Consider the following 24,670-nt stretch of genomic DNA (forward strand, 5'->3'; position numbering starts at 1 on the left):
TTTCTTCACATTACAAATCACCAGCAGAAATACAGACAGTGCAACTACTACCACTGGATTGATTGATACTGCTCATACATACCATCATCAATATTACTATGTTTAAAAAGAGGTACAGCCAGTCTACATGTATGTTATCAAAATCGATAGGAGAATTTCACATTGATTTTTTCTGCATATTTCTGTAAATTCTATTTTGCCATTGAAATATTCAACTATTTTTAAAATAATTAAAAATTTAAAAATAAAGAAACTCTTTTGTACTATCACATGTTACAGTAGAATTTCAATTAAATTATAATAGAAGCTCTCGAATTTTGTCAATTCTCGTAATAAAAATTCTGACTCCTAAACGAATGCAAAGCAAAGCTTTTTGTTTATTACCAAAAAAGTAAGTCGCTGATCAAAAAGTGTATAAATAAAAATAAAAACTGATTTACAATGTCAGTGTCAGCATTTACAGATGAGATGTTATTTTATCTTTAAAAAGTAGCTTTTTGTTTAGAAAATGTTATTGTTTTTAAAATTTTGTTGTATAATGTATAGTTATACATAAACATATCATTGTATTTCACTGATAGTAGTCTGTTTTTTCAATAGAATTATATGCCTTGTAGTAATGACAAAACTTCAGCATGATCTCAACAGAATATTTGTTGACAAATGGACTCTTTCAAAACCACTTACTTTGGTCATGTAGATAAGACTAAAAACTTTATAAGAGCTACATATATATCTGATTAGAAAGTAGCAAATCTATATCCAAGACTGCTCAGTCAAACTATCAAATATTTATGCATCGGGACACCGTATGCTTTTGTATTCTTGAGCCAAGTTATTGCCCAATTGGCTGTTTTTATCTAGGCTCGTTTTCACAGCTATAAATGACTTATTTCTGAAAGATTACGAGGTTTAGTGTTGTTTGCTTGACAAATTTCAATAAAAGGTTTGCGCAGCTGTTATATGCAAACATAAGGTAAGTGGACAAGAAGACATCCTCAAACATTTTAGATTCACAATATCAAAGTGGTAAGTCTAGGCCAGTGCCACATGCCAATACTACATATTTGCATGCTGAAGAGAATATACAGTTAAAATTGAATTAATCATGCTATAAAATGTTTCCGGGTTGTTATGTGTCTGACTGCAGCCGCGTGTCATTGTATCCTTGGTAACAGCTTCTCATTAACATGAGTTTAGAGGGTATATAAGGCCCAGCAAATATCTTCTCCAGCAGAGCAACGGCCGGTTTACAGCTTTCAAGACTACCAAGTAGCCCTACACCCACCGTAAGTACCTCTTTTAGTCAGAAACATTATTAGTAATGACATATATAATTGAATGTTTTTTGTAAAAGTTATAGTATTTCTGAAAGCTTCAAGTTAGAAATTATGCTGCAAGTTGACCTCCATGTATGTCATTATAACTAAAGTAAACTATAAAAACTACTCTAGTGCACCGTGAAAAAGCTTCTCAAAGATTCAATATGAAAATAATTATTGAGCCTTGAGGTTTGTAAGTGGTATGATGGTAATGGTTTTGACTATAAAACTGGTATCCTGGGTTCAATTCTCTGTAATGTAAATTTTTTTCTATAAATCTCGGCATGGCTTCAGATAGACAGACAGACAGACAGACAGACGAAAACCTTTTTAATATGTTTAATTTTACATATTCTACTTTGTTAGGTTCAATTTTATGTTTAACAAGAAAGTAGCAGTCAATCACCTGTATTGCTAGTTTTACTTAAAATTTAAACAAACTCATGTGAAAGTCACAACATTGTTGAATTGCTTTTAGTATACCAGTTTGTCAGTTTTTATCTTTAAACTAAATAATTTTATTCTTAGAAGTTTCACGTTTTAGTTCACAAACCTCAAAGCCTCATGTAAAGGTGCTGCCAAAATAAAATGTGTCTTCAATTTTAGATGGAGAAGGAAGATATGTCAACAGCAATAGCCAACAAAGCTAAAATTAAAGTGTTTGGCTATGGAACTGCACTCATAGCTCTCTTCATGTTAGGGCTAGTGGTCAGCAATATCATCATGTTCAACTACATGTATAACAAGTTTGATCAGGTGAGAATAACTCCAACTTCAGAATTCACTGGCTGAATATACTGATAGCAATTGGGCTGATTGGTCAATTTTGTGTTACAAAAGAAGCTTACTGTTCTGTAGGAGGCACAAAAACTTGGTGAATTAGAGGTGAAAATGGCTCAACAAGGAATTAAGCATGTCGAACTTGCAGAAGATGCTGAAGTTGTAAGTTACTACTCTCTCCACTTTTATATACTTTAACTGCTCCTAAAAAAGTCACACTTTATCGTAGAACTTTTTTTCCTCAACTAAGCCTAAGAAAGCCTCAATTTATTTTACAATTGTTTATTGACGTAAATATTAAAAATTGCCTAAAGGATTAGAATAAGTAAATAACAGCAAGATTTTTCTGCGTAACTTGTCAATTGAAATTTACAAATTTCTTTTAAAAATTAGAAATTTTTATGTTTTCAGTCAAACTTTAAAAGACAACGGAAATTTGGGAATTTGATGATTGAAAAAAGTTCATCAAACTACTGACGCAAAAGACACAAATTTAGAACTTTTTTAATAAATTTTTTTGAATTCGTGAATATTTTTATCTTTACAAACATAAATATTTGTTTATATAATTAAAAAATTGATAAATTACTGAAATATGTTTTTGCAGAGAGAAAAGAGGGCTGCTTCAGACTGCAAATGCCCTAAAGGACCACCTGGAGCAAAGGTAAGCAGTTGACTGCAGCCTCTAGCACTTTTCAGTAAAAAATCTAAAAATTCACATCTTAGTGATTTGAATTGCTGTTTTTCTCCAGAATCCATGTCTATCAATTAATTATTTAGGGTACCGCTGGTAAACCTGGAGCTAAAGGAGCTCAAGGAGCAAAAGGAAGTCCTGGCACTGGCAAACCAGGTGTTGGTAAACCAGGTCCAAAAGGTAATAGAGGTGCTGATGGACCTGCGGGTCCAAAAGGTCCCCAAGGTCAGCAAGGATCATCTGGTAAAAACGGTGCAAAGGGAAATGCAGGACCAAAAGGAAACGCAGGCAAACCTGGTCCATCAGGGCAGCCTGGAAAAGCGGGTAAAGATGGATCTAGTGGTAAAAGTGGTGCGAATGGTGCTCCTGGAAAAGCTGGCAATCCTGGTTCTAAAGGCGCTGCTGGAAGCAAAGGTCCGACTGGTCCCAAAGGCAATCGCGGTCCATCCGGCAGCCCTGGTAAAGTGGGTGGTAAAGGAGTAACTGGGGCACGTGGTCCTGCTGGTCCAAAGGGCAATTCCGGACCTGCAGGAAAAAATGGCAGCGCTGGAAAGCCCGGACCAGCTGGTGGCAATGGAAAGAATGGTCCAACAGGACCTAAAGGAAATGCTGGTGCAAAGGGGAAGACCGGCCCAGCTGGACCCAGAGGCAACCCTGGACCTAAAGGCACCACTGGACCTAAAGGCCCTAAAGGCCAAAAGGTAAATATATTTACAGATGATAGTTTCCAGGATCTGATAGTTTTAGAGTCTATGAACTGTAAATTTATTTATAAGACTTGCCACTCTTTTAATGAGCAGTCTTGTAGAGTTTATGTGTTTACCTTAACAGAATATTTTAAACAAACACCATAAACCTTCTCAAAAACTAAACCAGTGCAAATTTTAGATTTGGTTGTTCGAGTAGTTACATGTATATTAAGTTCATTCTGTTTCTGATCTGAGAAAAGTAAATAAAGGGAATTTAATAGAACTACTACCTGTTGCAGGGTGACAAAGGACCAAAGTAATCTTTCTACCGCAACAGCAGCAGAGACACGAAAAGACAAATGACAACTGCAGCACTTCATAGGTGGCAGTTGAACACTGATTCTAGCCATTTGGTCTCCTTCTGGATTATGAAATATTAGTTATTTATCCAAACAATTTTAACTTCTTTATTATCAATAAACTATTGAGCAATAAAAATTAAACTTTAGTCTGTTGTTTTGCTGAAAGCCCAATTATCACCAAGTCAATAATATAACACTACAAAATGTATTGCATCTCGAGTTGACTGTAAACAAATTCTATAGGTTCCCACTTCTATCCTGTATCACATCATAACAATATATTAATCTCATAGGATTTTATAGAGAGAACTGTCAGGCAGCCATACACTGTTGAATATATGAGCAAACCATGCTTTCAACCCAGCATGTAGCATATTTCTAACTGGAATGATAAATTTAAACTCTGCTGCTTTTAATCCACAAGCTGACCCCCTCTCCTTCCTTGAGTATAATTGTCAAGAGAAGAACAATAGAGCTCATGTGGTTGGGAAAAACTACTGTCAAGTTTGCTTAGGAAGATATACTCGAGCAATGGTTTGCGACGCCTCTTATTTCAAAGAGAAAACTTCTCAAACTGTCCTACTGTTTGGTGACAGCAATACTTTACTGTGAAAATTATTTAATTGAAGGTTTTAAATGAAAAAAAGCTAAAACCAAACTACTGCTGACTTGTTTTTTCTAGTTGCAATTTCACTGGCGTCTGCAATATTAAATGCTTAATTGATGAGTTGGTGGGTTAGCATGACAAAAGAGTTGTCTTCTCTCTGCCAACAATGAAAATTCACATACTTTATCGTGCACAAAGTCATTCAAAACAAAAGCTTGATAGAGTAAATTTGACAGCTAATTTTTTAAACTACCTTAAAGGAATCTTAGTGCCATAATTTGATTATAAACATTGTCGGTTCATCAAAACCTTACAGGCTCATTATTTGTCAATAACATAGAACCGCTCTGTGACTACCTGTAGTCTCAGTGTAATTTTTAAAACTGCATCCAACCTATAAAACAGTAATAAAGCCATATAAAGTTTTTGCCGTAGTTTCAAGCTAAATTTCAGGCATTTAACAAAATAAACCTTTTAGGAAAACCGCTAGGATAATTTAGCTATCACGACAAGAGGCAGTTACTCTTGCAAATTGTAAAGCTCATTGAACAATTGAAATTCAGCGTTGTGTGCCCATTATGTAATGAGTTAATTTAAAATTTCGCGCAATTCAAATTTTCTTTTCAGTTGACTTAATCTGCATTACATTTTTTATAGTTATAATTATTGTTGACTTGGTGATAAATGTGCTTTGAATAAATGGCTTAGAAATCAAGCTTGTAAAAACGAAAGTGTAACTGGCTGGTGGAGGAGATTGTAGTAAACCTCTATATGAATAAATTTTGTATTTATTATACTGATAACTATTAAAGCTTCGGTGTATTTTAACTATAAATCGAATCGATAAAAGGAAAGTTAATAGAGACACAATGCTGATAGAATAAACATGACCAAAAACTGCACAAAAACTCGACACTTCTGTTAGTGAAATAAAAAGATACGGTGAGCAACTTTTTATTAAAGGTTGACTTGAAACAAAATTCACATTACATTTATTTGTTATCAAAAGATTCATCATATCTTGCTCTGTTGTGTTGTAGATGCAAAATATGTGGAAATGTGATTACAAGCTCTTAAAAGCTCAAAAACTAACAGTTGATCGCCGTCATCACTAGACCGCCGTAGGTTAGAATCTCTTGAAATAATGGCTAAAATGGGGCGTAGTTGTACAAGATGGCTTCTGTTTACAAATTCACGCAACCTCCTTCGTCTAAAAATTTTCTCAAATATACTTTGTGCATTCAATAAAACCATGTCTATTTTTCTTACACGTCTGTTTTATCGTCATTGTAATGCTGTCGCTTTTAGCACCGATATCTTATAAACTACCGTGAAAACTTGTTTAATTTTTTAACCTTATCTCGAAGCAGTACATATCATTGTGTTATAAACATGACAAACCTGTTGGTCACCTGTGATAATAAACAAATGCTGCAGAAATTATTCGTGTAGTACGGGTCACATGATCAGATTACGACTTGATGAAACAAAACTGTAAAGTAGCGAGCATCTACATTTGATACGGGGTTTTTGCTAAAATCCGAAGTGTTTGTCATAAACTAGTGCTACGAGTAGTTTCATATTGATACTTTTATTGGCCTTTCAATTTATGTGAGAACATCACGTGTCAAGACAATAACCAAATGTAATGACTACATCAGAGAAATAAACTGATTCCGATCTATGGCGAGTTCATGATGGCTGCGATCAACTGTTCATTTTTGAGCTTTAAGGGGCTTGTAATCACATTTCCACATATTTGGCACCTGCAACACAGCGGAGTAAGCCATGGTGAATCTTTTGATACCAAATCACTGTAATGTAAAAATTGTTGCAAGTCAATCTTTACCTTTGTTTGTAGATGTGCCCTAAGTTTTAGTCAGCAGGGTAAATGTTATCCATATTAGCAAGAACCACTTTTTCACTGTGTGCATATGTTTACACATGAGATAATGTGTCTGTATAAAGCTAGTCTGCATAAGGTATTTGCCTTTTGGCGTTCTTTTAGTCAATTTCATCCAAAAACTGCAAAGACTCGGCGGTTTTTATTAGATTCATAAATATATTTGGTTTTAAAACTTCGGTTTCTTTCTGAGAACTAGCCTTTAAAACACTCACCTGTGGTGGGCTGTCTGATTAAAATAAAAGAAATGGTGTGCGTCGCCATGTCTTCTGCTTGTAACTGATACAAACAGGGCACACCGTGTTACCCTAACCCTTTTGTGAGTGCTAAGTAGATAAAGTTTAGTTTATAGAAAGTATTTACTGTAACATGCATTCAATTACAACTATGGCCTTTATTACCAACAGCTTCTGGTGTAACCTGACACGTTCTGTCTCAAAATCATTTTTATTAACAAAATATTGTTTACATGTATATAAGTTGTATTGACATAGTGGATGATTTGCCAAAAAAGTTTTAGGCACTCAAATATTAAGTTACTTTAGATAAATCTAGCGGTCTTCAGTCGCTCCTCATGTTTAACTATTCTTACCTCCCATTAGAAGAACCTTGAGTAGATTTTAATTGTATCACATTCAGCACTACTTTTGGACTTTCTAGCGAGTGTATGTATGTGCACTTTCCTTGCTATGAAATAATATGAAATGGAATACCACATTTTCTAGTTACTTCTAGAAAAGTATTTTCTAGAACATATTCAGCTCAGCTGTTCTAGAAAAATATTTAATTTTGTCTTCTGTATTTTCTAGTTAGTTCTAGAAAATATAGAAGAAAAAATTGAAAGTTTTTTTTTTCAAAGCTGAGCTAGACACGGTCCTCATTAATCTGTGTATCTGTGTTTTAGAAATTGCTTAACCAGGGTTCTTTTCTATTGTTGGTGCCGGTATAATGTAATATAGTTTCCAGCGTTGTATCATGGAAATTTTTCAAGTGAAATTCCGAGTTTTTTAGGATTTCTCTACTCACGCTACAAATAATAGCACATAGCACAACCATTATGCAAACATTCTCTTATATTCTATTAGCAAGTTTTTTTCCATTTGAGCAACATGTGAATATTACTATTAACAAACTGGCCAAGTTGAGGAGTTGAATTTATGTTTGATTCAGTGCAAATGAAGACATTCAAACTTTTTTAAACTGGTTGAATAATTTGCTCATGAAGTTTGCTCTTGGACTTTCTTTTAGCAGTATGTGAATACAGGTTCTAGGATCTCTGGACTTTGTATCCAAGTAAGAATGCAACAGTCCAGGGTCTATTGGATTTTTTCTTGCAGTAAATACAGTGGCTTTGAGCTGATAAACTTTTACCCTCACCTAAAAGACACTTAAGTCAATTTTACTACCTGTATGAGATTCATTGAGTGAAAATTATTATGGTCCACATGGCTGAATCTTAGCCAAATGAGGGATCAAGAAGCATGAATGAAAGTGTGTTATTTTTAAAAGTGGTACAAAATATGATTTAGCAAAAGAAAAATCATTTTGATTTTTACTACTCATTAGTTTATTTACAAAAAAAACATAAAACTGATTTGTAATAAAGAAGTTAAAATTGTTTGGATAAATAACAAACATTTCATAATCCAGAAGGAGACCAAATGTTTAGAATCAGTGTTCAACTGCCGCCTATGAAGTGCTCCAGTTGTCAGTTGTCTCCTCATGTCACTGCTGCTGTTGCAGCGGAAAGATTACTTTAGTCCTTTGTCACCCTGCAACATGTAGTAGTTCTATTAAATTCCCTTTATTTACTTTTCTCAGATCAGAAACAGAATGAACTTAATATAACTACTCGAACAACCAAATCTAAAATTTGCACTGGTATAGTTTTTGAGAAGGTTTATGGTGTTTGTTTAAAATATTCTGTTAAGTTAAACACATAAACTCTACAAGACTGCTCATTAAAAGAGTGGCAAATCCTATAAATAATTTTACAGTTCATAGACTCTAAAACTATCAGATCCTGGAAACTATCATCTGTAAATATATTTACCTTTTGGCCTTTAGGGCCTTTAGGTCCAGTGGTGCCTTTAGGTCCAGGGTTGCCTCTGGGTCCAGCTGGACCAGTCTTTCCCTTTGCACCAGCATTTCCTTTAGGTCCTGTTGGACCATTCTTTCCATTGCCACCAGCTGGTCCGGGCTTTCCAGCGCTACCATTTTTTCCTGCAGGTCCGGAATTGCCCTTTGGACCAGCAGGACCACGTGCCCCAGTTTCTCCTTTACCACCCGCTTTACCAGGGCTGCCGGCTGGACCACGATTGCCTTTGAGACCGGTCGGACCTTTGCTTCCAGCAGCGCCTTTAGAACCAGGATTGCCAGCTTTTCCAGGAGCACCATTCGCACCACTTTTACCACTAGATCCATCTTTACCCGCTTTTCCAGGTTGCCCTGAAGGACCAGGTTTGCCTGCGTTTCCTTTTGGTCCTGCATTTCCCTTTGCACCGGTTTTACCAGACGATCCTTGCTGACCTTGGGGACCTTTTGGACCCGCAGGTCCATCAGCACCTCTATTACCTTTTGGACCTGGTTTACCAACACCTGGTTTACCAGTGCCAGGATTTCCTTTTGCTCCTTGAGCTCCTTTAGCTCCAGGTTTACCAGCGGTACCCTAAATAATTAATTGATGGACATATGGATTCTGAAGAAAAACAGCAATTCAAATCACTAAGATGTGAATTTTTAGATTTTTTTCTGAAAAGTACTAGAGGCTGCAGCCAACCGCTTACCTTTGCTCCAGGTGGTCCTTTAGGACATTTGCAGTCTGCAGCAGCTCTCTTTTCTCTCTGCAAAAATATATTTTAGTAATTTATCAAATTTTTACCTTTATAAACAAATATTATGTTAGTAAAGATAAAAATTTTTACAATATAGCCAAAATTTATAAGAAAACACGCTACATATGTTTCTTTTCGTTAATTTTGCGTCAGCAGTTTGATGAATTTTTCTGAATCATTACATTCCCAAACTTTCACTATATTTAAAATTTGAATTAAAACATAAAAAAGTTCAACTTTTTGAGAAGAGTTTGTAAATTTCAATTGACAAGTTACACAAAAAATTATGTTGTCATTTCATTTTCTAAATTCTTTATGTGGCTTATAATATTTACAGAAGTTTCATTAAAAGTTGACTTGCAACAAAATTCTCATTACAGTTATTTGATATGAAAAGATTCAGCATGTCTTACTCTGTTGTGTTGTAGGTGCAAAATATGTGGAAATGTGATTACAAGCTCTTAAAAGTTCAAAGGCGAACAGTTATTTGCCGCCATCACGAGACCGCCGTAGTTTAGATTGTCTTTCCAAAACGGCTCAAATGTGATGTAGCTGTGGTAGATGGTTTCTGTTTACAATTTCATGCAACCTTATTCGTCGAAATATTTTCACAAATATACTTCATGCATTCAATAAAATCATGTCTATTGTTCTTACACGTTTGTTTTATTGTCATTGTAAGGCTGTCACTTTTAGCAGTGATATCGAATAACTTACCACAAAGATTTGTTTAATTTTTTAGCCTTAGCTTGAAGGAGTACATTTCAATGTCTAATAATCATGGCGAGCCTGTTGGTTACTTGTGATAATCGAAAAGTGCTGCAGAAATTATTTGCAAAGTATTGGGTCATATGATCAGATTGGACCGATTAGACCAAACCGAAACAAAACTGTATAGTAGCAAGCATCTACATTTGATACGGGTCTTCGGTAAAACCTGAAGTGTTTGTCATAAACTAGTGCTACGATAAGTTTAATATTGAGCTTTTTATTGGCCTTTCAATTCACGTGAGAACATCACGTGACAAAACAAAAAATAAATTTCATGACTACGTCAGAGAAATAAAAAGATTCCAATCCACGACGGCTTTTCGTTTTTCAGCTTTAATGAGCTTGAAATCACATTTCCATATATTTGGCACCTCCAAACCAGCAGAGTAAGACATGGTGAATCTTTTGATACTAAATTACTGTAATGTTAATTTTGTTGCAATTCAACCTTTAAATAAAAAATCTACAACAAAGTGAGACTTTTTCAGGAGCAGTCAAAGTATATCAAAGTGAAAAGAGCTTATAATATTTACAGATGTTTCATTAATTAAAGAGTCTATAATGAAGTGTGACTTTCTTAAGAGCAGCTGAAGTATATAAAAGTGGAGAGAGTTGTAACTTAGATTGAAATTTGTAAATTTCAATTGAGAAGTTACGCAGAAAAATCCTGCTGTTATTTATTTATTCTAATCCTTTAGTATACCTATATAAAAGTGGAAAAAGTTGGAACTTACAACTTCAGCATCCTCTGCAAGTTCGACATGCTTCATTACTTGTTGAGCCATTTTCACCTCTAATTCACCAAGTTTTTGTGTCTCCTACAGAACAGTAAGCTTCTTTTATGACACAAAATTGACTGATCAGTCTAACTGCTATAAGTATATTCAGCCATTAAACTGTGAAGTTGGAGTTATTCTCACCTGATCAAACTTGTTATACATGTAGTTGAACATGATAATATTGCTGACAACTAGACCTAACATGAAGAGAGCTATGAGGGCAGTTCCATAGCCAAACGCTTTAATTTTAGCTTTGTTGGCTATTGCTGTTGACATATCTCCTTTCTCCATCTAAAATTAAAGACACATTTTATTTTGGCAGCACCTTTACATGATGCTTAGAGGTTTGTGAACTGAAACTTGAAATTTTTAAGAATAAAATTATTTATATAATAAATAAAAACTGACAAACCGGTATATTAAAAACAATTAAACGATGTTGTGACTTTCACATGAGTTTGTTTAAAATTTAAGGAAAACTAGCAATACAGGTGATTGACTGCTACTTTCTTGTTAAACATAAAATTGAACCTAACAAAGTAGAATATGTAAAATTAAACATATTAAAAAGGTTTTCGTCTGTCTGTCTGTCTGTCTGTCTGAAGCCATGCCGAGATTTATAGAAAAAAATTTACATTACAGAGAATTGAACCCAGGATACCAGTTTTATAGTCAAAACCATTACCATCATACCACTTACAAACCTCAAGGCTCAATAATTATTACCATATTGAATCTTTGAGAAGCTTTTTCACAGTGCACTAGAATAGTTTTTATAGTTTACTTTAGTTATAATGACATACATGGAGGTCAACTTGCAGCATAATTTCTAACTTGAAGCTTTCAGAAATACTATAACTTTTACAAAAAACATTCAATTATATATGTCATTACTAATAATGTTTCTGACTAAAAGAGGTACTTACGGTGGGTGTAGGGCTACTTGGTAGTCTTGAAAGCTGTAAACCGGCCGTTGCTCTGCTGGAGAAGATATTTGCTGGGCCTTATATACCTTCTAAACTCATGTTAATGAGAAGCTGTTACCAAGGATACAATGACACGCGGCTGCAGTCAGACACATAACAACCCGGAAACATTTTATAGCATGATTAATTCAATTTTAAGTTTATATTCTCTTCAACATGCAAATATGTAGTATTGGCATGTGGCACTGGCCTAGACATCCCACTTTGATATTGTGAATCTAAAATGTTTGAGGATGTCTTCTTCTCCACTTACCTTATGTTTGCATATACCAGCTGCGCAAACTTTTTATTGAAGTTTGTCCAGTAAACAACACTAAACCTCGTAATCTTTCAGAAATAAGTCATTTATAGCTGTGAAAATGAGCCTAGATGAAAACAGCCAATTGGGTGAAAACTTGGCTCGAGAATACAAAAGCATACGGCGTCACGATCCATAAATATTTGATAGTTTGACTGAGCACTCTTCGATATAGATTTGCTACTTTCTAATCAGATATATACATGCATGCAGCTCTTACAAAGTGTTTAGTCTTATCTACATGACCAAAGTAAGTGGTTTTGAAAGAGTCCATTCGTCAACAAATATTCTGTTGAGATCATGCTGAAGTTTTGTCATTACTACAAGGCATATAATTCTATTGAAAAAACAGACTACTATCAGTGAAATACAATGATATGTTTATGTATAACTATACATTATACAACAAAATTAAAAAAAATTAATATTTTCTAGATGAAAAGCTACTTTTTAAAGTTAAAATGACATCTCATCTGTAAATGCTGACACTGACATTGTAAATCAGTTTTTATTTTTATTTATACACTTTTTGATCAGCGACTGTTACTTTTTTGGTAATAAACAAAAAGCTTTGCATTCGTTTAGGAGTCAGATTTTTTATTACGAGAATTGACAGATTTCGAGAGCTTCTATTAAAATTTAATTGAAATTCTACTGTAACATGTGATTGTACAAAAGAGTTTCTTTATTTTTAAATTTTTAAGTATTTTAAAAATAGTTGAATATTTCAATGGCAAAATAGAATTTACAGAAATATGCAGAAATAATCAATGTGAAATTCTCCTATCGATTTTGATAACATACATGTAGACTGGCTGTACCTCTTTTTAAACATAGTAATATTGATGATGGTATGTATGAGCAGTATCAATCAGTCCAGTGGTAGTAGTTGCACTGTCTGTATTTCTGCTGGTGATTTGTAATGTGAAGAAACACTGACACTGTTAATAAAGTTGTTATGAAATAAATCTCTTTTTTATATTTCATACAGTTTTCCGAGTGCTTGCTAATCAAGACATTTTTATAACTAAGTAGGGATGATGATGTAGGCTATAGTAGCGATTTGGACTGTGACTTTTAGATGACCTGATTTATTTCAAAGTAATTTATTTCTTAAAGGTTGGCTTGCAACAAAACTCACATTACAGTTAGTTGGTATTAAAAGATTCACCATGTCTTACTCTGCTGTGTTGTAGATGCAAAATAGATGGAAATGTGATTACAAGCTCTTAAAAGCTAAAAAACAAACAGTTAATTGCAACCATCACGAAGGCGCCGTAGATTGGAAACATTTTCCAAAACGACTCAAATGGGACGTAGCTGAACACCATGACTTTTGTTTACACTTTCATGCAACCTTATTCGTGGAAATATTTTCAAAAATATACTCCACGCATTCAATAAAACCATATCTATTGTCCTTACGCGTCTGTTTCATCATCATTTTAATGCTGTCACTGAGCACTAATATCTCCAAACCTACTGTAAAAAATTGTTTGCTTTTTTAACCTTAGCTCAAAGGAGTGCATTTCATTCTCTGATAAATACAAAGAGCCTGTTGGTCAACTGTGATAGTCGAAAAATGTCGCAGAAATTATCCGCACCATTTGGCAGAAATTATGGGTCTCATGATCAGATTACAACTAGATGATTAGACCTGGCTGAAATGAAACTGTAAAGTAGCGAGCATTTATATTTGATGAGGGTTTTCTGGTAAAACCCAGTGTTTGTCATAAACTAGTGCTACAAGACATTTTATATTTAGCTTTATATTGGCATATCATTTTAGGTGATGATATCACGTGTCAAAACAATAACTAAAAGGTTTGAGAATGTCATCAAAATAAAGAGACTCCAAACTACAGCGTTTTCATGATGGCTGCGATTAACTGTTTGTTTTTTAGCTTTTAAGACCTTGTAATCACATTTCCACGTATTATGCACCTACAACACAACAGAGTAAGACATGGTGAACCTTTTGATACCAAATAACTGTAATGTATTTTTTGTTGCAAGTCAACCTTTAAACATATAGCTATGTGTACAACAACTTGCTGAACAACTTGTTGTATTTGTACAGCTTTGTCTATGTCCACTACAATTCGGACATAGATACAGCTGTAAAAATAAGTAATTCACTAAATAAACATAGCTCTGGAAATATTTTCCCTCATTTTATATTAACTTCAACAGCATCTTAGAAAAGGCTAAAGTTATTAATTAAACATTTTGTTATGTCTTTTTAAGAATACCATGTTTACTTTTGGTTTCATCAGCTTCCTTTTTCTATCACTTGTTCATAACATGAACATGAACTTTTGCCAGACTAATCGCCATTACACATATATGACCAAGTTATGTGACTTCACTAAAGAATAGGCAAAAATAGTTATTTTTATTTGAATAGTTTATGTTTACTTTTAATATTTTACATTAAAACAAAATAATTTCTATGTAATAATAAAATTTCATATCTTATATTTGGATACATATGTTTTTTTTTTTGCAAATAAGAGTCAGACATGAACTATTTATTTGATTGGGAGTAGTCTCCCTTGTATCTAAGTTTTATAGATAATGAAGAAGTAGACAAAGCACTAAAACAGTCTACTCTAATTTTGCAAGTCAGTGAAAATAAGATGGCGCTTCATGTTGTGCTTTTGAATTCATTAGTGTTTTATGGTTATGATGTTGTCCTTATTTCGCATGCATTTGCGTTCAGATGAGATACCACAAACTGTCTACATGTATATATTAAGGACCACACGACCAGCTTGAAAATTTTACAAGTTGTATATAGTGAATATGTTATATTACAACGTACCGATTTTGGAAAACACCTAAAAACCTTTAAAAATTTCATGAAATGTTCTGTAAAATTCTCATAATACGAAATCTTATCATTTAACAGTTGATCGCTTAACTAACCATAGAAAACAGAAGTTTATAGAATTAGGAAAACAGTAATAAAAACAATAAGTAAAATATGTTATGTTTCTGATGATGTAACACAAAATATATTTCAGCATGTCTGACTAGTCATGTGACGTTTATGACATGTTGTTCTTTTGTTGCATGCATTTGCATCCAGATGAGGCATCATAAAACCGTCAATATATTATGGACTATTGTAAATAGTTAAGATGTTATATTATAACACACCAAATCCTGGAAAAAGTTTGAAAACATTTGAAAAATTTATTAAATTTTCTGTAAGTCTCCGAATAAGAAATGTTACTGTTGAACAACTGAGTGCTTAATTAACCACAGGTCAATTTATAAATATGAGCAAACAGAAGTTTATAAATTAAGAGAACAGTAATAAAAACAATAAGTAGAAATACGTCATGTTTCTGATGATATGGCAGCAGGTTTACTTCAGCTTGTCTGACTATTCCATAGATATATAAACCTAGATTGGCCAATAGGGTAAAAGCCTGTCAGACTTAAATAGCATGACGATACGTCATTAAATTGTACCTAATGCTTGACTGCACTGTTGTTAACAATGGGGCTAATGAGGAAAAGGTGACAAAATCACATTTATTTTTACATAAAAACCTTCTTGGATACATAATCCAGTAAACTAAAGCAATTCTATGATAATATCTGATGACCACCATATGTTAAAACTACGAAAATTATGAATTGTTGCACACAAATCATGAGCCATCAGGGCTTTATTTGCCCCGCTCTCATATCCCCCTTTTCTCTTTTCCCCTGCTCCCTTCTCTTAAGAAAAAGTGGGAATAGAGAAGGGGGATGAGAAAAAGAGAGAAGGGGGAAAGGAAAGGAGGGCAAATAGCCCACCCACCTGAAGAGCCAGACTCTGGCTAGGTAAAAGACTAATATCATGCTGAACTAAACATGACTAAACATGATGAGCCTGTGAAGTTTTGATCTGATCAGGGAAGTGAAATCTGGGGCTTTCTTAGCTTAATAATGTGCCCTAATCGAAATATATACCAATGCTACCTCACACGCTAGGCTACTAGCATGATGATTACACTTGAACAATAGCATGATGTTAAACCTCGGCAGCCTCTCCAAGGTGGCAATTAGCGCTAGCTTGGGCAAGTTTTTCACTAATGTAGTACTACTAAGCAACACTTTCTTCGCTTTCTCACTGTGGTTGCAAACCTCAATCACTACAGGCAAAGACAAAGTCAAGGCACCACGATTCTTAAGGTTTGACTTGCCACAAAATTCACAGAACAGTTATTTACTATTTTACTTATTTATTTACTTACTCTGTTGAGTTGTAGGTGAAAAATATGTGGAAATGTGATTACAAGCTCTTAAAAGCGTAGTTATTAACATCTACAATGCTAATGATACAACCATTACACTTCAGCTTGAGTGGCTGAGATACATAGCCAGCTGTAAAATAATCATTCTGTCTCATTTTTGACTTGAGACATATTTGCATACTCATCATATTTAGTCATGTTTAGTTCAGCATGATATTAGTCTTTTTACCTACCCAGGGTCTGGTTCTTTGTGTGGGTGGGCTATTTGGTCCCCCTCTCCTTTCCCTCTTCTCTCTTTTCTCTTTCTCCCTTCCCAGTTCTTCTTGGGAGAAGGGAGAAGGGGAGAAGAAAGGAGGGGGATAGGAAAGCGGGGCAAATAAAGCCCGGATGGCTCATGATTTGTGTGCAACATTTCATAGCTTTTATAATTTTAATCTATGGTGGTTATCAGATATTATCACTGAATCGCTTTAGTTTACTTGATTATGTATCCAAGAAGGTTTTTATGAGAAAATAAATGAGATTTTGTCACCTTCTCTTCATTAGCTCCAATGTTAACATCCGTGCAGTCAAGCATGAGGTACAATTCAATGACGTAACGTCAAGCTATTTAAGTCTGAAAAGGCAACCGATGGGAATAGCTATTATTGGTCAATCTAGGTTTATATATCTATAAACCATTCACTAACAATTTCATTCCTTAACTTGTATTTGTGTTTACTTGTGTTGCCAAGTAGTAACAAAACATTACTCCAATATTTAAAAAAGTAGAAATCTTGTTTTGTTACAGTACAGATTATTAGGATAACATAATTATAGGTTACAGTAAAAATTAGTTTGTTTATTTATGAACCAGTGTTAATAGTAGTTGTTTTTATAGTAATTTGTCAACCAAAGTATTTGAATTACATTGGGTAGTTATCTTTAATTTTTATATTGATTGATTTTGTGGCCGTTTTTACAAATAAATAAGATAAATTAACATTGTTGTGGAAAAGTTAGTTCTAGTCAATCTAAAAACTGTTTCTAAATGCTGCTTTTATGTTATATGCCACTTTACTTAACATTTTTTAATTATTTTACTTAAATAGTGTCTGCGTTTGGATCTTCACCACTTTTTGCATAACTCCTTTTGATTGCTCATTAACGAAAAAAATGTCATGTTATTTTCTTGCAGTTGTGGCTAAATTGCTTTTGGCAAAGGTTTGCTAACTAAAATAAAACAAAACAAACAAGTAATTGCAAAGAGTAACATTTAAACCCCTAAAGCTGCATTTTATCACATCTATTCAGTAAGAATTTAGTTTTTGAATCAAGCAATCAGTAGCAATTAATAGCAATAAGAGTTCATTTAAATTAATCATAGTGTTTTACCTGTACACGTTTATGAAACTCTGTTACTAGACAAGTATGTTTCTTTTAAAAACAGCTTGTCTTGAGCTATTAACTTTGAGCTTTACAAAAACGGTTTAATGATCAAAGTTATACTTTGGTACTTTATTCTGACTAACTTTTAAACAAAAACTGTCATACTTGAGAAAAAAGCTTTGGCTTTACTTTTTGAACTCCGCATACTAAACTGACAGCGGTAAGACAGTAAACCGGAGGTTACCAAAAGAGAGGCTAATGAAGTGTTAATCGCTTGTCTTGATATCTTATTGGAGAATGATTATGCTGAGACATGCTTCATTGTATCTGACTACAAAGACAATGACTGTTGGATGATCAATGAACCAGTTTTTCGTTGTTTAATGACAAATTGCTACTAGGGTTAAAATCATAGTAGAATATAATATAAATATAACATAAATCTGAACGTATGACGCCTGCCAGCTGTCAAATTTTTAACCTACAGATTATAGCCCAATGAAAATAACATCTTATCCTTGTTTAGGACTTTTACAATCTGTCGGTTCCTTTTATGATTTGTCTGTGGTTTCTTAACTGAAATCATAAATAATTTTTACTTGTATCAGCTTTCCAATTTTGACAAGGAAATGGTAAAAGCTGTCTTTTTATGAGCAGTTGAAAACTGAGCCACTCATCAAGAACTTGGATAAGTTTAGCTAATCATTGTTATTTTGGTTATTGGCATTATTACTAGGGTGTAACTGCTGTAATTTAAATCTACACTATTTGATAGCAAATAACTACAAAGATAAATGATAAGCTGTCTTTTACCAAATACTATCACAATGGAAAATTATATTCGTGAGACCACCAGTATGTTTCATAACGTATATTACAGTACTTATGATCAACAGTAGTTAGTCATCAGCAATTTCTTTATCAGTTTTTTGCTTCCATTATTATTTGAGCAGTTAAAGTTAATTCAAGGATCTGCAGCCTTGAAACAAACTAAACTTTATGTTTTAGAGTATGTAATCAATTTTTAAATGTCATATTTTAGAAACAAGATAAAGAAAGTAAAACTTGATAGAAGTCTAAAAGGTTGAACTTATTATATCTACTTGTTACTTCGGTAACACAGTATATATTGCTTTGTTAAACCATTTGTTAAACCATTTCATGCAGGTTGAATTTAGTTTTGGCTAAATATTATTGGTTATTGACTTGTAAAACTATTTAAAGTTGTTTCCTAAAGTTTTTGGTGAATTTACAGACAAACGATTACAGTGCATTAGCTAACATAAACAGCATGTTTATTAGTTGTACCCATGCGTGTCGTAGTTTAGGATACTATTGAGGATGTCCTGAAATTTTTTTTAATGTTTTCAAGTTTTGCTTATTTATCCCGTACCAGCCAACAAGCAATCGATTGATCATCAGGTCAAAAGAAGAGGGCTATAAAATTGTAGGGATAACTCTGTGAAGGACAATCTAGCGATAAATAGAATATATAATTATTTTATCAGCAGATTATAATGTGAAAAAGTAAGGCTATTATTAATTCCTCATTAGGAGATGTCAAGCTGTCAGTTCAAATTACTGCCATGTAAAATAGAGCTTGAAGAAATATCTCTCTTTTGTGGTATCTTTTGCTCCAGTTTATCAAGCCAATAATTATACAGCCATCGGTTACATGTACTTTTTCTTGGGCTGTTTTTAATTTTAATTGAGTAATCAATTTTTTTGTAAATTCCTAAGTTAAAATTTAATGTTGTATTGTTTTTTTATTTTAATTAATTTTTCATAAAAATAACTAAAATATTTCAAGAAAATTTTTTCAACTAAACTAAATTGTTTTCAAATTTTTCTTATGATTCAAATGTTTAGGTAAAAAATTAGATGATTTTGTTTGCTTTGTAGTTAGGTTTACACAAACTATTTAATGTTATAGCAGACTTTAAAATATATGTTAAATATTATAGTTTCTGGTATAACTTCGATTTTGTGTTTTATTAAGTTTTAACTTCAGCTTGACTCATCTTAAATCATTACTAAGTTTAATAAATATAGTGTGCTGCCTTAACTTTCTGCTGCCTTAACTTTCTGCTGCCCTAACTTTCTGCTGCCTTAACTTTCTGCTGCCTTAACTTTCTGCTGCCATTTGTACTGAAAGTAAAGCTACGTGTAATCACAGATATAAAATTTATCATTATACTGTACTTCATCTTTGTAATATGATCACAAAAACTTTCTCATGTCAGTGCAATGAGTGTTGTTTAAATTTTTGGCTTTGATCTAAATTGACTGCTAAATTTAGGTGACAAAATATCGACCAGAGTGATTTTTTTATTTTTAAGAGCTCTATAAAAACAAAACTTTGACCTACTAAACATTCTTTATATTTTTTTCCGATTTTGATATCAGAATTTTTAATTAATTAAGTTAAGTTAGCTAATTACTATTGCATCTAGATTTTTATTGCTGAAACGATAAAGAAAATTTTCACATTTTTCTGGTAAACTGTAAAATCATGTTCAAAGGAGGACTGACCAGGTAAAAAGAATTCATTGAGATTTATTCACAAAACCATGAGCTTGAAAAAATACTTTTTATATACTTTCCTTGACAATTTTAGATATTTTTATTGCATCTAATTAACACGGAATTAAATATTTAGAATTTTATAGGTTCATATAATTTGAACTTACAACTATTTTAATATAAAAACTTCTGATAAATGGCTTTAGCAAACTGCAGAACTACCACAACGTTTGGAACGAAAACAACTCCAAATTAAAAGGGAAATTATAGTAAAAGGTATTACATTGGATAAAGATTTTAAACTTATGGCCTTTAAAGTTTGAATTTACAGAAATAAATTGCTACACAGGGCTGTAAGCAATTTTCTAATCAAATACACATTCTGGTTGAAATAGCCTGTGCCTCAGTATAATCACCTTATTTACAAGTACATCAATCATAGGCTAAGCACCTCCGCTTTCAATTGGTGGGATTAGCCGCTAATACATTCTGCAAACAGGATATATGTCAGAGTCTTACTGTCCAATCAAAACATTAGAAGCAAGTATAAGTATAAGGTCTATCCATCAGAAAAGCACAGTAGTTTTTGGTCCAAAGCTCAAGTTCCCTATCACTGTAGATATTAAGGTACGTTTATAAAAATTTACTTTGTTCATATTTGCTACCCATTTTAGAACAATTTTTAAGGTTGTACCATTGTTGCTCAAAACTTAAAAATCTAAAATATCAGATACCACTATAAAGCTTTAAGAATGAGACTACCATAAATTTGATTTATAAATTATTTTAGATGGAGGTTCAAAGCATGGCTCAAGAAAACAAGGCAAAGCTGAGGCACTTTGGTTTTGGTACAGCCATCTTAGCTGTCACACTGTTGGCTCTCATTCTATTTAACCTTTTCATGGTTTCCTACATGTTCAAATGGTTTGATGAGGTAAGTCGTAGATTCAGCATGTTGAGAGATTAAAGTTTATTAAAACCCTGTTATAGTACCGGTTGAAATATACACCATAACTCTTCAAACTTTCCTGTATGGCTAGGTTCATGTTAGTCAAGGGAAGAGTTTGAAGTTAAATACAATAAACTTGTATTTTATATTAAATTTTTTTAGAGTATGAGGCAAGAATTTAAATTAATTACCTGTTGACTTTAAATTAAAAATAAAGTTAGAATTATATAAAATAATATAGATTTAATATAAATATATTAAATAAAATTTAATAAATATTTATAAATATTTAATAAATAAATATTAAATAAAATATTCATAAAAATATATTAAATTAAAATTAAATATAAGTTGTTAAATAAATACCTGTTAAAATTCAACAGCCCAAGTAAAATCAATTATGTACAATACCATTCGCATTGCAGAGGCACACTCAGTAATAGTAAAGAATTCTCTTTGACGACCAGATTTGTTTTGCCTTTTATATCATGTAAAATTAAAATATATAAATAAATATGCCCTTTGATTTGGTATAAGTATATAATTATACTAATTGGCGGATCTCAAAAGTCAAAGTACAAAAAATATAGCGCATCAATTTATTAAGTTTGTTTACATTTTTGTCATAACATTCACTGTTTCTTGCTCAGCACCGATGCCATTTAGCCTTGTTTTCCCACACCAAAATTTATGAAATTTTCTAAGGGTGTCATTATTTCGTTCATCAGTGTTCATTGAAATCATGAATAGAATTTCTCTGAATAAAAGTGAAGCGATACATTGTTTATTTCTATAAGCATCTTTTGTAACTCGCTTTTGATTGTGTGAATTTTCAAACAATTATGGTGATAAGCTGATTAATCAAGTGGTCTGACACAAATTTATGAAAAGCTCACTTTTTTATAATGTTTATAACTCCTAACCTAGTAGCATTTGATGTAGATATTTACCTAATTTACTCACTCTAACTGTTAAATTTTTAGCTAACATTTCGAAAAAACCTGTTGTTAGAAATACAGCTATGAAATTCTTTAATTTTAGGACAGCCAACGAGTTATTAAAATTGAGCTAGATCTGGCAAAGGGAGAGAATGCTGCCATTGTTCTGGTGAGTCAAAGAATTTTTTACAATGTTTATTAGATGCTGAATTCATGAGAATTTCGGTGTTTTTAAGGCCAGTCATCGTGTCTATCATTCAAAACTGATGAATGTAAAGTACTTTTTAATTGGGGTCACTAATACCTTTATCTGGACAATACAGACTTTGTGACATCTATCTCAATTCAGTTTGTAATTTAAGGCAGGAAAATTTTGTTACAACTTTTACCAATGTTTTTTTCAAAGTAATTTTAATTCACTCTTAGAACATGAACTAAAAGTAATATGAAATTTTGTGAAATTTATAAAACATTTTAGATGGCAGGTTTCATTTGTTAGTTTGACCAGGTTACAAAAGAAACAACAATAATACATATAATGTAAGGTTATTCCCAGCTTTGTTCAAACCAAAATTTTGTAGAGAGCAAAAAGAGCTGCTAAAACTGGAACTAAAGATTGTGGGTGCAAGCCCGGTCCTGCTGGACCTAAGGTAGGTAGTTGTAACCAAACATATTTTGACAAAACTTTATTTAGGTTCAAAGACTACAGTTGTAAAACCTTGTCAATTTCTCCTGTTCAGGGTCTACCAGGAAGTCAAGGAAAACCTGGTCAAAAGGGTGCTAAAGGACCTACTGGCAGTAGTTCACCCGGTAAAAGTACACCAGGGCCGAAAGGACCTAATGGAGATAGAGGCAAAACAGGCAAACCTGGTCCTAAGGGATCGAACGGTGCAAGCGGGAGTCCAGGTGGTAAAGGCCCTACTGGGAGCCGTGGTCCTCAAGGATCTCCAGGACCTACAGGACGAAACGGAGCTGCTAGAAAAAATGGCAAAAACGGTGAAGATGGTAAAAAGGGTGCTGCAGGTAGTCCTGGAAAAGCTGGATCAAAAGGACCAACAGGAACGAAGGGACCCGCAGGCAACAAATGAGCTACCGGTGAGAAAGGACCTGCTGGAAGCAATGGTAAAAAGGGTGATCAAGGAAATAGAGGAGCACCCGGATCTAAAGGTTCTCGTGGTGCCCCAGGTAGTGATGGGAAAGATGGAGGTCCTGGACCTAAAGGAAAAACAGGCTCTCCTGGAAGCCCTGGTAAACGCGGTTCCGCAGGGGCTTCGGGACCTAACGGTTCACCTGGACCACGAGGCCCACCTGGACCTAAAAGTCCAACTGGTAGCCCTGGACCTAAAGGACCCAAAGTATGTCTATCACAGCAATTCTTTCCAAGCTCTCTGAATAGTTGGTATTTTATGTCATTTTCATTACAATCACCATTGCCTCTGTCACTGTCACTAGCACTGCAACTATTATTGTCAGTCATTATCTCCAGTCTCAGTGACTCTATTGTAATTTTGTCTGTTTGTGTTGTCATTGTCACTGCCAGTCACTGAAACTGTCATTGTCATTGCTATTGTAGATGTGCCAACATTCTGTCATTAATAACTTAAAGAGACTCAGTGATTTTAAATATCTAACTACCAGTATACTCTTGATTTACAGGGAGACAGAGGAGATAAAGCTGCCGGAGATGGTGGTAAAAAGGGTTAAGAGAGGTGACATCATGACTAATATATGGAGTTAATTTGAATGTTTCTTGAAATTTAAGAAACTAGACTGATTGAGAACTTACCTTTATTAATATAATTAAAAATTAATAAAGTTCATTATATTGCTTTCCAACATCTTGTATTCTGTTTACTTGTGTATACTGTAAAAAACTACTTGAGAAGCCAAATAACATTACTTAAGGTTGTTAGCAAAGCTAACAATGCAAATGTCAAAAAAAGATTTAATGTTTTGTCACTCTGGTTTTTATTTGCAGTACAACTTAAAATAAGTAGTATTTTACATACAAATAAATCAAATATCAGTATCATAAGCTAAATGCTACTGGTAATTGTATACTCTTGGCTTATATAAAAATACACGAAGGAAGTATTTTTGGGTTAGCATTCAACACAAGCTATTGACTTGTACCTCATCAAGAAGCACATTCTTATTAAGGATAATTCCTCAACAATTTTTTCTGTCAAAGTTCAAAATGGTGCATCTTAAATCATCTTACGTTTAAAGAGTTAGGAAATTATACCGAATTTATTTAAAGCAAGCTTTCAGACTGGCAATAAAAAGAAAGTTGAAAATGATTACAAGTTAACAAGATTAAGGCAACAATTTTTAGCAAAGTAATGAAATACTTTTTATATTATCTATTCAACTTTATAAGAATTTCAAAAGGGCTTGTTTTAAATAACCTCAAGTCTGAAGAGATAGGAACTCATACAAAAAAATTAAATCAATTTTTTAGACTGGCAATAAGGAGAAGGTTGTGAGTGATTACAAATAACGGAAATAAGGCAACATGCTTTAATTTCAACTTCTGCTGTGAAATGTTACAAACAAGGAAAGAAATAAAAGCTTTTTTCAGTAAAGTAATTAAAGCTTTTTGATTTTTTCTATTCAA

The 24,670-nt window shown here is 33.3% G+C and overlaps 1 protein-coding gene across 1 annotated transcript; it reads left to right on the top strand.

Annotated features, from left to right (window-relative positions):
* Positions 1–1,928: 1,928 nt before the first annotated feature.
* Positions 1,929–23,757, top strand: LOC137402712 (collagen alpha-1(I) chain-like). Its single transcript, XM_068089217.1, has 7 exons — positions 1,929–2,078; positions 2,181–2,264; positions 2,710–2,766; positions 2,883–3,497; positions 22,794–23,130; positions 23,239–23,408; positions 23,710–23,757. The coding sequence occupies exons 1-7, from the start codon at positions 1,929–1,931 to the stop codon at positions 23,755–23,757; spliced, it is 1,461 nt and encodes a 486-aa protein (XP_067945318.1).
* The last annotated feature ends 913 nt before the right edge of the window (positions 23,758–24,670 follow it).

The sequence above is a fragment of the Watersipora subatra genome, chromosome 8 (genome assembly GCF_963576615.1).
Source record: "Watersipora subatra chromosome 8, tzWatSuba1.1, whole genome shotgun sequence".
Classification (NCBI taxonomy): Eukaryota; Metazoa; Bryozoa; class Gymnolaemata; order Cheilostomatida; family Watersiporidae; genus Watersipora; species Watersipora subatra.